We start from the raw sequence: 18,258 nt of genomic DNA, 5'->3' as shown, positions 1-18,258 counted from the left end.
AGGAGGGGCTGCAGACCTCACTTTCTCCTGAAAAGAGTTCCAGCCAATCCTTATAACTCAAACCATCCATTCCTGGAAACATCCTGGTAAACCTCTTCTGAACTCTCTCCAGCTTAATATCCTTCCTGTAACAGGGAGACCAGAACTATACATTATACTCAGAACAGGCCTCACCAAAGTCCTGAACAATCTCAATGTAATGTTCCAATTCTATAAACAAAAGGCCTGAGCAACGAAGGCAAGCGTGCAAAATGCCTTCCTAACCACCTTATCAATATGCGATGCAAACTTCAAAGAATTATGCACCTGAATCCCAAAGTCTCTGTTCTACAACACTGCCCAAGGCCCTACTTTTAGTTGTATAAGACTTGTCTTTGTTTGTTCTACCAAAATGCAATAAATACCTCACATTTCCAAATTAAACTCCATTTGCCACTCTAAAGGCCAGTGACCCATTTGATCAAGATCCATTTAATCTTCAATTACCTTCTTCACTGCCCACTATACTACCAATCTTGGCGTCATTACTAACCATGCTTCTTATATTCGCATATAAATCATTTATATAAATTACAAACAAAAGTGGACCCAGCAACGATCTTTGTGGACTGCTGCTGGTCACAGGCATCCAGACCAAAAAACAACCCTCTGTCATCATTCTCTTTCTCCCAACATTAAGCCAATTTTGTATCTAACTGGCAAGCTCACCCCAAATCCTGTGTGATCTAACTTTCCTAATTAGTCTAAGGTCCTTAAGAATTGGGTTAGTTTCAGACTCAAGAGGAAGGGAAGAAATGGTTTGTCTTTTTTCCCTATATATACCTGAATTTGAGTAGTATCCTAGTTCTTGGAGCTTCTCACATAACAGTTGCAAATTTGAAACCACTAATAAAGATTCTGAATCACTGAGCCAAACTTAAAAAAGCAAGTAAAACATTTGATTATTGCTGGGGGGATAAAAAAGACACTTTCTCAAAGCTTTCTGCCTTCCAGTCATGAGGACAATCTGAGAGAATATAATTCAACAGAATAGGTGGCAACTATACTCTGAAACAAAGTCAGGCAATTAAGGGCCAATTACCATTAATCAGTACATTCTCTATGGTAATGCCTCTACTTGTCAGAATCCACTTAGCAATAGAAGAGCCAAATGTTATTTAAATGGAAAATTCTATAGAAAGCTGTAGCAGACTGCGATTTGGGGTCTTAGTGCATTAATCACAAAAAACTAGCATCCAGTTTCAGCAGTTAATAGGGAAGGATAATGAAACGCTGACAACAAAGTCAGAAATTGCTGGAAAAACTCAGCAGGTCAGCATCAAATTGGAGGTGCAGTGGACAGGCCAAGAAGGTTGCTTCAGGAAAACAGGATCTTGATCAGATGGGCCAAAGGGCCAAGGAGTGGCAGTTGGTGTTTAATTTAGATAACTGTGAGGTGCCGCATTTTAGAAAAGGTAAATCAGGGCAGGACTTATACACTTAATGGTAAGGTCTTGGGGAGTGTTGCTGAACAAAAGTTCATAGTTCCTTGCAAGTAGAGTCACAGACAGATAGGATAGTGAAGGTGGTGTTTGGTATGCTTGCCTTTATTGGTCAGTGCATCGAGTATACAAGCTGGGAGGTCATTTTGCGGCTCTACAGGATATTGGTTAGGTTACTTTTGGAATACGGTGTGTCATTCTGGCCTTGCTGCTATAGGAAGGATGCTGTGAAACTTCTGTTGAATTTCTTTTTGCATGAAAGGGAATGGAATATAAAAATAGTAAGGGTGTGTTATAACGATACAAGACATTAGTCAGACCATAGCTGGAATACTACGAACAGCTTTTGTCCACTTACCTAATGAATAGTATATGAGAACTGGAGGCAGTGTAGAATGTGTGATGCTGGAAAAGCACAGCAGGTCAGGCAGCATGTGGAGCAGGAGAATTGACGTTTTGGGCATACTCCCTTCATCAGGGAGCAGGAGGCAGTCTGGAGAAGGTTCACAAGGTTGATCCTTGGATGGAGGAACTGAGTAGGTTCCTTATGAGGAGATATTGAGTAGGTTCTTCATAATAATTAGGGATGGGAAATAACGCTATCAAACAGGTACAGCAAGTAATAAGCAAGACCTTGAGTTAGCTTTTAATGGAAGAGGATTCCAATACAAGATTAAAGGAGTCTCTGCTATACTATAGTGCTTGGGTCTTAAGTACTGTGCTGATTCTAGTTGCCTTATACAAGGAAATATATACCTGCCTTAGACCACAGGACAGAGCAGCAGAAATTAGGCCATTCAGTCCATCAGGTCTGCTCCACCATTCAGTCGGGCTGATAGGTTTTTCAACCTCATTCTCCCACTTTCTTACAGTGGATGCCATAAAAATTCATGAGATTGCATCGCAGGATTAAAGGGCTATCCTGAGGAGAGACGGAGCAGAACTGGCCAATTTGGAGTTTAGCAATATAGTCTCAACAAAACAGAAAATTCTGAGAGCCTGTAAATGTAGATGCTGAGAATTTATTCCCCCTGATTTACTGTGTCTAGAAGTAGGCGCCCCAGAATAATGGGTCAATCATTTTTGTCTCAAGAATTTTTGAAGTTCTCTCTTCCATAAGGCTGTGGACAAGTGGACATGGGAGTGCATTCAAGTCTAAGCATTTAGATTTTTGGGCACTAAGGAAAGCAATGTATGGGAAAGGGCAGAAAATTGGAGTTAATGTAGAAGGTCAGTCATGATTGGAAGAGGTTTGGCAGGATTTATGTTCTATTCCTGATACAGGAATATATTTTTACTTAGTGTCACTAAAATAGTAAAAATCCCAATGCACTTCACTGTAGTAATTATCAATTAAAATTTACACTAAGTAACATAAGAAACAGTATTTCACGAGCAAAAGCTTGGCTGAAGAGGTAAGTTTTGAAGGACTGTCATAAAGTGGAGAGATTAAAAAGAAATTCCAGAACTTAAGGCTGAGGCAGACGAACTCAGCTGAGATCAGCAATACAAAAAACAATTGGGAATGCACAAGAGGCAAGAACTGGAGGATTTTTGTCAGGTTTTGGGTTGGAGGTGGTTAACAGAGTTAGGGAAGGTCCATGACATGGAGGTTATTCAAAAACAAGGGTGGGAATCTTAACAGCATAATCAAGCCCAAAGATATCACATAAATAAGTGGTACAGCATCAGCCAAAGCAGAGGGGGAAGGACAGATCATTTAAAAAAAACTTGACTGGCCCAACAAATAGGGTCAAAGTAGGAAAAATGGATAAACAGGTAAAATTAAAGATTCTATCTGAATACATGCTGCAGTTATAACCAGGCAAATGAATCTGGCAGCACAAAGAAATGAATAGTTGGGATCTCAAAACCATTACACGAGGCATGGCTATGAGGTTCCCAAGGCTGGGACCCAATACCTAGGGGTGTCTGACATTTCATAAGGATATACAAAAAGGAAAAAATATTGAGATTGCTCTATTAGATAAGGAGATGGGAATTGTAAGAAATAATCTTGGCTCAGAGGAGAAAAAAAGTCAAATCAGTTTGGGTGGAGAAGAGAAATGGCCTATAGGATTCCTAACATTAGCAATACCATCGGACAGTTAAAATAAAGAAACAATGGGAGCTTGTAAAGAAAACACTGCAATTATCGTCAACAAATTTAAGATTCACAGACTGGAAATATCAAATTGACAAAGCCTTGAGGACAAGTTCATGAAGTGAATTTGGAGCTTCTTAAAACAATGTGTGTGGAAACAACTAGAGAAGAGGCTATTTTAGATTTAGTAATGCTCAATGACCCAGGATTAATGGTCTCATTTAGCTATTTACCAGCCCACTCCTTCAGGGGATCTGTGGACATGGGCTTTCTCTAACCAGTACTTTGCCATTAACGTGAATTTTTTTTGCCTTGTTTGACTTCAAATGTATCACTACATTCTTTGCACGATTAAATTCCATTTCCTTATTGCCTGTGCACCTGATCAGTCCATTATATTTTCTTGCAACCTTCAACTATCCTTCTTGCTGTCAAATGTGTGATCAATCTTTGTGTCATCTGCAAATTTATTATATATGCAGGAGACCTAGTACTGAGCCTTGCAGAACCCCACTGGAAACAGCCTTCCAGTGACAAATGGTAAACAACCTTGGGTTTCCTGCCACTGAACCAATTTTGTATCCAGCTTGCCACATTCTCCCAGAATCTATGGGCTTTTAAATTTTTTTTAAAAAAAAGGTCTGTCACGTGGAGCCCTGTCAAAAGCCATGCTAAAATGGAATTCTCTGCCACAGAAAGAAACCGAGACCGAATCATTGAATGATTTAGCATTAGAGAAAGCCCATGTCTACAGATCCCCTGAAAGTAGCATGACTGGTAAATAGGTGGTTAAGAAAACATAAGAAATCCTTCCCTATAGCCAAGAAATACAATGTGAAGGAAAGGATGTTATACTGGAACTATATAAATCATTAAGTAAACCACAGCTTGAGTTATGTATGCAGTCCTGGTCACCTAACTGCAGAAATATGGGCAGCACGGTTGCTCAGTGGTTAGCACTGCCTCATAGCGCCAGGGACCCGGGTTCGATTCCTGCCTCGGGCAACTGTCTGTGTGAAGTTTGCACATTCTCCCAGTGTCTTTGTGGGTTTCCTCGGACTGCTCCAGTTTCCTCTCACAATCCAAAAATGTGCAGGTCAGGTGAATTGGGTGTGCTAAATTGCCCATAGTATAGGTAAGTTAGTCAGAGGGAAATATAGGGGTGGGGGAATGGGTCTGGGTTGGTTAATCATCAAAGGGCCGGTGTGGGCTCATTGAGCTGAAGGGCCTGTTTCCATACTGTCGGGAATCTAATCTTAAAAAAAAATCACTGTAGACCACTTTAACCGCACTACCCTCAAATCTCTCTATTTGAATTTTTTTGAGAAGGTAAAGTTAGACAAGTACAGTATCCCCTTAATAAATCTATGCTGACTATCCATGTTTAATCTGTACCTTTCTAAGTGGCAGTTTATCCTGATGTCTCAGAATTTGTTCCAATAATTTGCTGAGGTTAGACTGACTGGTCTGTAATTAATCAGTTTATCACTCCCTCCATTTTTTCAACAAAGGTACAATGTTAGTAGTCCCCCACTCCTCTAGCATCACACCCTTACCTACTCAGAATTAGAAACTATGATTAGACTTTCTGCTATTCCTATCTTAGATTTTTTAAAAACAGCCTTGAGTATATTTTATCTGGTCCTAGCGATTTACACACTTTCACGGCTACTAATTTCACTAATGTTATTTTTTCCAACATGTATCACATCCAATAGCTCACCAGCTCCTCCTCTTCTTTAATTATAATATTTACATTGCATTGTCTTCTCAGAAGAGGGTACAGTATACATTCAGAACCATAACATTTTCTACCTTGAGGGAGACAAGAGTAATTTAAATCAGGAACCTTTCGAATGTATAGACATAATGATCCAATGGTGCAATATTATTTTCATTCTGGCTACATTTGAAGCTACGTTACACATTTAGTTGCAGTGTTAAATATTACTATTAAATGTATTATCTATTTCAAATGAAGTTAATAGTCCAAAGAACAATACAATATTTTACAGATGATACTATTTCTCAGAACATAAGCTGAAGATAAATTCTACATTTATCAAGAAGAATAACATCACACAGGTACCTGTCTGTGTCGGACGTATTAGAAGGTGCCACTCTCAAACTTTCTGGGTGCGGTGGAGAGGTATTTACTCTGGGTGACCGATGTGTGGAATCACTGGCAAACAAATAATTGCTGAGAAACCTCCAAACTGCAATAACTGGGTAAAATAATGTATTCAAGAAAGCCCACAATCCTCCTTCTGAGGATCGTATCATCGATGAAGTTGACCGTCCACCCTACAAATGTAAGGATAACCTCAGAGTTACTGAATGCATCTAAATCAAAGCTTTTTAGTATTTAGTAGTCTATTTTAGTTAGTGAGTTGCCTGCACAGATTATAAAGGATTGTCAATTAAACCATCTCTGGTGTTGCAGAATGCAAAATTGCGGCCAAATTGAAGCATTCCAAACATGGTTCATTGATATTGCTCACTTCAGATCATAGCTGCATGATAATGATACTGCCTTTTCTGATTTACACATTATATAGACAACCTTTTCTTTATTTATCTTGCTTTGCTTTGCTTTGCAAGGTGTTTAATGTATCCTGCCCTCTACCCTATCACAGACCTCTTTTGCTTTCTACCTTCATGATAATGATACTGCCTTTTCTGATTTACACATTATATAGACAACCTTTTCTTTATTTATCTTGCTTTGCTTTGCAAGATGTGTTTAATGTATCCTGCCCTCTACCCTATCACAGACCTCTTTTGCTTTCTACCTTCTTGCCCCGCTGTTGTACGTGCTTTAACCTGTTGACATCTCTCAACTTCCATTCTGATGTATCATTAATGGTTTCTTTCTCCAGAGATGCTCTGCAGATAACCTCCAAAGCATTCACAGCCTTCTCTGCTTTTAAGTTATAATTTCCCATCAATCTATTCATGAAATAAGTATAACTACCCAAAACTCTTTACTGCAACATTCCTGCATAGTACAGGAACATAAAAACATAGGAAAGGCAGCAGGTCAATCAGTAGGCCTTTAGTCTGTTCTACCATTCAATGAGGCTATGACTGATCTGTGTCTAAGGTAAAAACAATGACTGCAGATGCTGGAAACCAGATTCTGGATCAGTGGTGCTGGAAGTGCACAGCAATTCAGGCAGCATCCGATGAGCAGCAAAATCGACGTTTCGGGCAAAAGCCCTTCATCAGGAATTTTTATTCCTGATGAAGGGCTTTTACCCGAAACGTCGATTTTGCTGCTCGTCGGATGCTGCCTGAATTGCTGTGCTCTTCCAGCACCACTGATCTGTGCCTAACTCCACATGCCTGCCTTTGTCCCTTAATACCTTTTGCTTACCAAAGGTTTACCTATCTCAAATTTAAAAATCAACAATTGACCTAGCTTCCATTGCTGTTTGTGGAAGTGCTTCCAAACAGCTACCATTGTGTGTCAAAGTGCTTTCTAATATCTCTCCTGAACTACCTGGCCCTAAATTTTGGAATATACCCCATCTAGAATCTCAACTTGTGTTGTTTTATCGATCCTGTAGTTACATTTTCACAAACATAATGACAAGTTAGGATTCTAAATTTAATTTTAGTTAATTCTCCAGTGTGTTCACAACAGAACAAACTGCCATCACTCTCAAGAAGAGCAACATTAATACTTTACCTGAGTATTTAACTTAAATTGATCATTTACTCGAGTTAATGTTGAGTCCAGTGACCTTCATCAAATCTGAAAACATCTGGGAAACGCTGATGGAGTGCCGGGGAGGGGACTACTCACTGCATCCGGAGATCCTCTCTCTCTAAAATCCTATCCCATTGCTTTTCTTCCCTCCAGTTCCACTTCATCCTTTGGCTCATTTCAAATTTTAACAAGAAACTTTTGCTCTTACTTTCAGGTATTAAGGAATGCAAGCTGCATTTTGCTCTTACTTTCAGGTATTAAGGAATGCAAGCTGCAACAACTCAAAGGTACACGTTCCCGACTGGAACGTTCCATCCCTCTCCTTTCCAGACTCGAACCTCACCTCGTCAGATACTTAACACATCTGCTGACCTTCCGCTCTGATTCTGAGTAATCTGTACTCAAAGGACTTAGCTTTATTTCCCTATGACCCACCTCAATAAATTTTGGACACGACATGACGTCAAACTCTTTTTCCATGACACCTCTGCCTATTTACATAGAACATTTCAATGGATAGGAGTCCTCTCCCTATCCTATAGATACCTTCATCCAATTCTTTCTTCTGGACCCCTCCCTCTGGTTTATCTGCACTCAACCGGTTAATTGACAACTGACAACATGTCACCGGTTGTCTTAACTTTTCTGCTCCAGATACCATGCTAAGCCATCTCCATCTGAGCTGTCTGCACTCCATGCCCTCAGATCCAACCTTGACTTTGTAATCAAACCCAAGAGGGTGGTGCTGTTATTGTCTGGCACATTGAGCTTGCAGAGGTGGAGCACCAGCTCTCAGGCACCCCCTAAATCCCCCTGGACCATGACCACACCATTGAACATCAAGTTCTTGTTTTCTATACTGTCACTAATCTCATCTCACCTGAGGATCTCCCCTACACAACACCATAATTCATTTCTCCAACTCTTTTCTACATTTTCCCAAAGGAACGACAGCATGGTGGCTCAGTCATTAGCACCAGGGACTTGGGTTCAATTCATTCATTGAGCAACTGTGTGTGGAGTTTGCACATTCTCCCCTTGTCTGCATAGGTTTCCTCCTATAGTCCAAAGATGTGTAGGCTAGGTGGATTGGCCATACTAAATTACCCATAGTGTCCAGGGAAAATTGGCTAGATGAAATATTCATGGGATAGGGTAGGGGGTGGGTCTCGGTGGGATGCTTTTCAAGGGGTCAGTATGAACTCAATGGGCCAAATTTCCTGCTTCCACACTAAGAATTCTATGATGCTATAAAATCCACAAACAGGACTGCCCAGGCAGACCCATTGTTTCAGTCAGTTTCTGCTCCACGAAAATGATTTCTTCTTACTTTGGCCCAATTTTAAAAAATAGATTTTCGAATCAGACACGTTATTACATCTCTGGGTCTCCTGGCTCAAAGGTAGGGACACTGCCACTGTTTCACAAGAAACCCGAATATGTTAATTATATATTTTTGAATCTCCTGATGTTATTACACACCTACCTCCGGGCTCAGAGGTAGGGTTGACTCAATTTTCTTCCTTCGCTTATCCAGTTTTCTCCCCCTTATATCCATGACTCTTTATGTCGGTTTCAAAATTTCCAATTTGCTGGCATCAGCTGCCGCCTCCTCACCATGGACGTGCAAACCCTTGACACAACCATCCCTCGTCAAAATGGCCTGTCTTCCTTGTAAGGCGACCTGAATCCGTCTCCATCCACCACTGCCACCACCATCTTTCTCTGCATGGCTGAGCTTGTATTCACTTTGAACAACTCATCCTTTAAAAGCTCTCACTTCTTTCAAGTCAAAGATGTGGCCATGGGTACCCACACATGGGCCCCAGTACTCCTGTCTTAGTGTGGGGCACATGGAACATTCCTTGTTCCAATCAAAATCATACAGCATGGAAACAGACCCTTCGGTCCAATCAGTCTGTGACATGTTCGCAAACATGGAAACTAATCCCACCTGCCTGTGCTCGCCCCATATCCCTCCAAATCTTTCTTATTCATTGACTCATCTAAATATTAACTATATCTGCATCCACCACTTTCTCTGGCAGTTCATTTCACATAAACAATTCTGTTAAAAAAAAAGTTGATCCTCCGAGGACTTTTAAAAATCTTTCCCTTTCACCTTAAAAACATACCCCTATTTTTGAACTCCCCTACTGTAGGGAAAAGACCATCGTCATTCACCTTATCTTTGCTCCCCACGACTTTAAAAGCCTCCCTTCCCCAAAGGTCTCCCCTAAACCTCCTATGGAAAAAAATCCAGCCTTTCCAGTTTAATTTTAGATCTCAAACACTCCATTCCTAGCAACATCCTGGTAAATCCAGTTTATTAATCTTCTTCCGATAGCAGGGTGGCCAGACTACATGCACAGTACTCCAGAAGAGGCCTCATCAACGTTCTGTACAACTTCAACATGACATTCCAACTCCTGTAGTCAAACGTCTGAGCAATGAAGACAAGCTTGCGAAACACTTTCTTAACCACCCTATCTATCTGTGATGCAAACTTCAAAGAAGCATGTACTTGAACCCCCGAGGTCTCTGTTCTACACCACCACCCAGGGCCCAACCAATAATTGTACAAGTCCTGTCCTCATTTGTATTACAAAAATGCAATACCTCAGTTATCCAAATTAAACTCTATCTGCCACTCTTCAGCTCATTGACCCAATTGACCAAGGTCTCTTTGTAATTTTAGATAACCTTCATCACTGTCGACTACATCATCGATTTTGGTGTTACCTACAAATGTACTAACCATACCTCTTATATTCTCATCCAAATCATTTATATAAATGACAAAACAGAAGTGGGCCAAATACAGATCCCTTGGAACACCATTGTCACAGACCGAAAAACAACGCTCCACTACCGCCCTCTGTCTCCCACTAGAAAGCTAATTTTGTGTCTAATTGGCAAGCTCGCCCTGAATCCCATGTGATCCAGCTTTACTAATTCATCTACCAAGCGGAACCTTGCCAAAAGCTTTACTAAAGTCCAAGTAAACATTATCACTCTGCCCTCAATAATCTTGGTTACTTCATTGAAAACCTCAATCAAGTGTGAGGGACATGGTTCTGTGCAAGGAAATCATGCTGACTATCCCTAACACTCCTTGCCTCTCCAAATGCATGAAAATCCTACCTCTCAGAATCACCTCCAACTATTTACTCACCACCAATATCAGACTCTCAGACCTAAATGTTCTAGGCTTCTCTTTACAGCCTCTTATACAATGGCACAACACTAGCCATCCTCCAGTCCTCTGGTGTTTATAGATGATAAAAATATGCCTGCAAGGGACCTGCAGTTTCCTCCCTAACTCCCCACAAAGTCCTGAGATATACTTGATCAGGTCTGGAGATTTATCTACCTTACTGTTTTCTAAGACCTCCAGCACTTCCTCTTTGGTAATGTGAACTGTTTTCAAAACATCAATATTTATTTCCCTGAGTTCTCTAGCCTCCATTTCTTTCTCAACAGTAAAAACTGACAAAATATTCATTTCATATCTCTCCCATCTTCTGAGGTTCAACATAAAGACAACCTTGTCGATCTTTAAGGAGTCCTACTCTCTCTAGCTGCTCTCTTGCTATTAATGTATCTGTAGAATCTTTTTGGATTATCTTTATCTACCAAGGCTCTCACATTTCCCCTCTTTGCCTTCCTGATTTATTTCTTAAGAATGCCCGTACACTCTTTACACTTGGAGATTAGGTTGATCCCAGTTATCTATATAGAGTCATAGAGATATTCAGTACGGAAACAGACCCTTCGGTCCAACTTGTCCATGCCGACCAGGTATCCCAACCCAATCTAGTCCTACCTGCCAGCACCTAGCCCATATCCCTCCAAACCCTTCCTATTCATATACCCATCCAAATGCCTCTTAAATGTTACAGTTGTACTAGCCTCCACCACTTCCTCTGGCAGCCCATTCCACACACGTACCCCCCTCTGTAGAAAATGTTGAGCCTTGGGTCTCTTTTATATCTTTCCCCTCTCACCCTAAACCTCAGCCCTATAGTTCTGGACTCCCCAATTCCAGGGAAAAGGCATTGTCTATTTATCCTATCCATGTCCCTCATGATTTTATAAACCTCTAAAAGGTCACCCCTCAGCCTCTGACGCTCCAGGGAAAACAGCCTGAGCCTGTTCAGCCTCTCCCTGTAGCTCAAATCCTCCAACCCTGGCAAAATCCTTGTAAATCTTTTCTGAACCCTTTCAAGTTTCACAACATCTTTCCAAAAGGAAGGAGACCAGAATTGCACACAATATTCCAACAGTGGCCTTAGCAATGTCCTGTACAGCCGCAACATGACTTCCCAACTCCTGTACTCAATACTCTGACCAATAAAGGAAAGCATACCACACACCACCTTCACTATTCTATTTACCTGCACTCCAAGATCCCTTTGTTCAGCAACACTCCTTAGGACCTTCCCATTAAGTGTACAAGTCCTGCTAAGATTTGCTTTCCCAAAAATGCAGCACCTCCCATTTACCTCAATTAAACTCCACCTGCCACTTCTCAGTCCATTGCCCAATCTGATCAAGATCCTGTTGTAATCTGAGGCAACCGTCTTTGCTGTCCACTACACCTACCTAATTTCTTTTTTATTCTTGATTAGAACCTCAATATCTTTATTCATCCATCCTACTCAAGTCCCTGCCAACAATTCATGCTCTGGTACATTGACGATACCATTGGTGCTGCTCCAGTCTCTTGCCTAGAATTGGAAAAGTCAATCTTGCTTCCAATCTCCATCCCTTTTTCATCTTCACCTGGTCAATTTCGGAATCCTCCCCTCCTTGATATGTTTCTATTTTTGGGGATAGGCTGGGCACCTGTTTCCAGTAAAAACCCAACAACTCCCACAGTTATCCTGACTATACATCTTCACACCCTGCTTCCCATAAGGACTTCATTCCATTCTCCCAGTTTCTTAGCCTCATCTGTTCTGATGATGTCACTTTTATTGGGGGGGGGGGCGGGGGGAAGAATCTGACATGTCCACCTTCTACCTCAACTGAGGATTCCCTGCCACCATGGTTGACAGGGCCCTCAGCCATTTCCCACACTTCTGCTTTTACTCCTATCCTTCCGTCCCACAACAACGATCCGCTTTGCCCTCACTTTTCATTCCAAAAGCCTGCACGTTCATAAAATCATAAGGTACCATTTCTGCAATCTCCAGTAGGCATATTCCTCTTCCCTCCCTTAATAGCATTCCTCTCAGATTTTTCTCTCTGTGACACCATGATCCACTCCTCCTTTATATCCAAGGTCACCTCATGGCACCTTCCCAACCATCACGGAAGGAGCAATACTTGCTTATTTACCTCATCCCTTCTTATTATCCAAGGCCTCAGAAATATTTCCCAGGTAAAGCAATGATTTACCTGAACTTCATTCAATCTGTCTATAGTATTTACTGCTCACAATGTGAGCTTCCCCACATTGGAGAGATGAAATGTAGACTTGGTGACTACTTTGCAGAAGACTTCTCTCAGTACATAAAAGTGACCCTGAACTTCAAGTTGCCTGCCTGCTACTTCAACACACCTGTGTTCCCATGTTGACATTTCTGCAACAGGTCTGCTCCAGTGCTCTGGCTAGGCTCAACACAAGCTGGAGGAACAACTCATCTTCCGTATAGACATCTAACAGCCATCAGAACTCAGAGTTTAACAATTTCAGAGTGTGAACATCTATTTGACTCACTGCAATGTTGCATCCCATGCCCCCAACACGCGCACCCCATTATCAGGGCAAATATCATTTCCCAGTTCTGATTAAGGTCACTGGACTAGAAATGGTAACTGCTTTTCTCTCCATACATCCTGCCAGACCTAAGTATCTCCAGCACTTGCAGTTCTTTGCTTTATTTTATCATTTATTAGAGATAGTTTGTGTTGGCAAGGTTTCCCTGAATATTAAACAGACTCATGCCGTACCAAAAGTTTTTAAAATTCTGATCTTTGCTAATCTATTTGATCTAAACTGTGTCTTGTAACGCATTCAAACTTATGTTTTACCTGTACAATTCAGACCAGTAAACTCAAAGGCAACAAAGTTCAGAATTCCACAAAAATACTGCTTGAAAATAATCACAAATGACATGTTGAAACATTCAATATACTTGAAAGTTAACTATTTTTTAAAATGCAATGTAGTAGAATTGGGTACTGATGTATGGAATTTTCAAAAAAATGAAGCTTTAAAATTTACTTCAATGATGTTTGCTTTCATTCTAAGGTCAAGGAAGCTCCATTTAGTTTGTGCGGTTTTGAAATTCAGAAATATTAAAATTACTTTTTAAGCAAATTTCAGGTCTTTTGGTGATGTTACATGAAGTCAGATGGAGAAAATTCTAATACATGCTTATCCCTTGATGTGCCAAGTCACATTATTTACTTACTGTTAATCTATTTGTTATCCATGGAGTTTAACTCAATGGGCTATTTTACACACACAAGTTGCGTATCTTTCCAGTAACAAATTGCTTTGTTCTGGCGATGACTGCAAAGAAATTTGTGTGTTTCTAACACAGTTCCTAATACCTTTCCTGAGTTTTTTCCCTTAGTTTCAATATCCCTTTCTATTTTGGTTTTAATATGCTCCATGAATATAAATATTCTAAACTGTGCTTTACAGGGATGGAGGGAGTAAGAATTGGAGAGAAAAACCTTTTCAAAAACATACTGGGACTAGGATGATTGAGGCACTTGGTACCAACTCCAGCTCAGTCAGTGTTTTGCTGTAATCGTCCTTCGTAAATTGCTTCCTTGGAAACGTTATTGCCAATTCAAAGTGTCCATATACACCGCCAACTTGCTGCGAGAAAGGAATTTAAAACAGATAGTGAATTTTTCATAAAATCATTCAGTTATGCAAATGTTAGGTGCATACATTGGATGATAAATTGCTGAAAACAGTCAATAAATGAAAATAAATATTTTCCTAGCAAGATCTATTGAATAGTCTTCAAACACTTAAAAATAAACAGTAATTTAATAAAATTACTGGAGAAACATTGCAGGTCTGGCAACATCTGTAGTGAGAAAGTTGTGTTCTGAAGGTTAGTGGACTTGAAACGTTAACTCTGCTCGCTCTCCATTGATGCTGCCAGATTGGAGTTTCTCCAGCAATTTGTTTTTCTTTCAGATCTACAGCATTTGTAGTTCTTGGTTTTATTTTACTACAAATTTATATCTCTATAATGCATTTAACATAACAAGACATCATGCGGCAATTCAGAGCAGCATTAAGTGATTCATTTTAGTATCAAACAAATGAAGAAACGTATTATAAAATGAAGGACACTATTCTAAAGAGAACACTAGAGCAGAGGGACCTGGGTGCATAAGCACAAATCATTAAAGATTGCAGGACTGAGTAATTATTAAAGCATACAGAATCCCAGGATTTATAATTTCGGATGCAGAAAAGATGATCATAATAAACTTGAATAAAACACAATAAAACTATGATTCAGCTTTAATTGGAGTACAACCTCCAGTGTTGGAATGACACTTCAGGAAAGATGTAAAGGCATTATAGTGAGTGGAGAAAGGATGCAGGTGAATGCCTTCAAATATTACAAATATATTGGTAAAGAGAGAAGATGGCGGTTTTCCTTGAAGAAATACAGATCAAGAGGAGTTTTTTTTAAAAATTCACTTCGAGGACGTGGGCACCTCTGGCTAGGCCAGCATTTATTGATAATCCCTAATTGTCCAAAGGGCAGTAAATAGTCAACCACACGGCTGTGGGTCTGGAGTCACATGTAGATTTCCTTCTCCAAAGGTATTAGAGGTCTTCAAAATAATTAAATATTGTGACAGAATAGCTAAAAAGAAGCTGCTTCCATTGACGGAATTAATGATAATTGGCAGACACCAACATATGGTGATTGAAAAAAGGAGCAGCGCAAATGAGGAAAGTATTTTTACGCAAAATGCTGTTAGGATCAAGAATGTACTGCCAGAATGTGTGATGGAGGCAGAGTCAATTATGGCTTTGAAAATAGAATTGAATAATTCCTAATTATATTTAAAAATCTGAAGAGAAAATATTTGCAGGCTATGAGGCAAAGGCAGGGAGTGGGAGTAGGTGAGTGACTCTTGTTAACCGTCATTCTTTGCAGTAACCATTGTAGTAAAACATGACAACCAAATAGACAGTCAAAACTTTGGTTAAAGTGTTAGGTTTTGAGAATTGCCTGAAAGGAGGTAGAGGGGTGGAGAGGAAGTGCCAGAGTTTAAAGGTGCAGACAGGTAAACATACAGCCAGACACAGATGGTGAATTTAAAATCAATGTTGGTGAAGTGGCACAATCAATAGAGTGCACATATTGCAGAGGGTTGAGAGGTTGGAAGAGAGGTTACAGATATAGAAAAGTTGGGTCATAAAATGATTAAAGATTTTGCTTAACTGGGAGCCAGTTGACATCATGAGAATCTTTTTCCTGTGACAGACGTGTGTGAGATGAAAAGACAAAAGTTTAAGGTCAGGAGGAAGTGGTTCAGAGAGGATCTGAAGAAAGAAATCTTTTCACCCAGGGGGTGATAGAAAAATGAAACATGCTGCCCGAGGGTGGAGGAGAAAAGTACTCTCAACATTTAAGAAGTTGAAAATCACACAACACCAGGTTATAGTCCAACAGGTTTATTTGAAAGCACAAGCTTTCAAAGTGTGGCTCCTTCAGGTGGTTGTGGAGAATAAGATCATAAGACACAGAATTTAGAGCAAAAGTTTACATCTGTCTGTGTAATGCAGTGGGGTAACCTGTAGTGTGACATGCGCCCAAGGTTCGTTCTCACTCTGTCTGACACACACACACACACACAAAGTTTGTGGGGTGAATCTGTATTTGCAGAATTCAATTTTATTTTGCTCAAAAACTGCACGATCCATGTAAAATTCTGTATATCCATTTTTTAGATTATAATGTGTCTGAACATTGTGGCACAGACAATCTCACTCAGGCACCTCACACCTTCAATGAATTATCTTGGCTGACATGACACCAATTGTTATAGTTCACTTGATAATGTAAGTTTAAAAAAAGTTCTGTGATTTACATATGAAAGAACTAAAACCCAACATGTTCATTCTAAAAGATGAGAGATTTAAACAATCCAAGTCTTTTTCAATATATAATTTCAGTTACATCACACTAAACTTTTGCTATAAATCCTGTGTCTTATGATCTTATATACTCCACAACCACCTGAGAGCAGCTGTCCGAAAACTAGTGCTTCCAAATAAACCTGTTAGGACTATAACCTGATGTTATGTGATTTTTAACTTTGTACACCCCAGTCCAACACAGAGTACTGTGCGCAGTTTTGGCCCCACATCTCATTGGCTCTGGAGTGAGTTCAGAGGAGGTGGTTCATGAGAATGGTCCCAGGAATGAAACACATGGGGAACATTTGAGGACTCTGGATCTGTAGTCTATGGGAGTTTAGAAGAATTGGGGGGGGAATATCTAATTGAAACTTACAGAATACTGAATGGCCGGGACAGAGTGGATATTGGGAAGATGTTTCTATTGGTAGCCGAGACTAAGAACTGAAAACACAGCTTTAGAGTTATGGGGAGACCTTTTAGAATGGAGGTAAGGAGACACTTCTTCAACCAGAGTAGTGAATATAAGGAACTCACTGGCACAGAAGGCTGTGGAAGTCAGGTCATTGAGTATATTTAAGACAGAGGTAGATGATCGAATGGCAGAGCAAACTCGAACTGAATAACCTAATTTCTGCTCCTATTTCTTATGGTCTAATGGACAATGGGTGAACAGAATTTGTGGTGTTAGGATCTTGGCAGAAGTGTTTTGAATAAAAGCATTATAATAATCCTTTAAATTTTTGCTTTAGTGGAAACATTTGAGTTTAATTCGCTATATTTTCACTGACCCAAGGTTCCAAATGGATTGCTAAATATTAACTTGAAAACTTCAATCAACTTTAATGTTTTGAATCAACAATTCAGTTAATTTTGATTTGCTGTTTGAAAACTTGCACTTTGGACCCAAAGTTTGAAACCTGCTAACAATCAGCATTTGAATTTTACTCTTGGTTCCAGTGAAAATATTTGCACAACAAAATAAAACATAAAATGTATTAATGACGCCATACTAAGGGCACCCCTGAATAAAGGTGATCATGTTAGAATTTCACAATGAGTTCAAGGGTGAGAAATATGGATTTAAGATTAGATTAGATTAGATTAGATGACTTAAAGTGTGGAAACAGGCCCTTCAAGTCCACACCGACCCTCCAAAGAGCAACCCACCCAGACCCATTCCCCTACATTTACCCCTTCTCCTAACACTATGGGCAATTTAGCACGGCTAATTCACCTAACCTGCACATCTTTGGACTGTGGGAGGAAACCGGAGCACCCGGAGGAGAATGCGCAAACTCCACACAGACAGTTGCTTGAGGAGGGAATTGAACCCGGGTCTCTGGTGCTGTGAGGCAGTAGTGCTAACTACTGTGCCACCATGCCGCCCTTAGCAATAAAATTAACATGAAACAGAATGAAGGTAAGGCAGCCTAAAACAGTGGTAGCAATACAAGCTACTATTTCATAATTCTCAACAAAATTCTAATCTGTGGCTAATAGAAGTAGTTAAGCACTCTATCACGTAAAAACAAATGGCTCATAATTCTGCAAAGATGAAATGGTAGGTCCGAGGACTCTACAAGTTTTAGAAAGCAGCAATTATTTTAATAAGTGCGAACACTGATTATGACAGAGAGCTAGCTAGAAATAAGGATAACATAGCAAGAGTTTCTACAAACGTAAAAATGAAAACTAAAGTGACTGCTGACCCTGTACAGGATGACAATAGGGAACTAATAATGGGAAGCAAGGAATAGGTGGGAATGTTGACACGGCGGCACCTACTGAAAGAATCCTAAAAAAGCTGAAAATCAAGAGGAAA

General features: G+C 40.1%; 1 protein-coding gene across 1 annotated transcript in view; it reads right to left on the bottom strand.

Moving 5' to 3' along the window:
- ubxn4 (UBX domain protein 4) overlaps positions 1–18,258 on the bottom strand; it is a 58,913-nt gene that overhangs the window by 2,143 nt on the left and 38,512 nt on the right. Inside the window, exons 11-12 of the mRNA XM_043694032.1 lie at positions 14,004–14,135; positions 5,675–5,889 (exon numbers count right to left, since the gene is read on the bottom strand). Of these exons, the coding sequence (XP_043549967.1) occupies positions 5,675–5,889; positions 14,004–14,135 (347 nt within the window). The remainder of the gene's footprint in view (positions 1–5,674; positions 5,890–14,003; positions 14,136–18,258) is intronic.

Source organism: Chiloscyllium plagiosum, chromosome 7 (genome assembly GCF_004010195.1).
Source record: "Chiloscyllium plagiosum isolate BGI_BamShark_2017 chromosome 7, ASM401019v2, whole genome shotgun sequence".
NCBI lineage: Eukaryota > Metazoa > Chordata > Chondrichthyes > Orectolobiformes > Hemiscylliidae > Chiloscyllium > Chiloscyllium plagiosum.
Note: the sequence above shows the minus strand (reverse complement) of the source record. Positions and strands in the feature narration are given on the sequence as shown.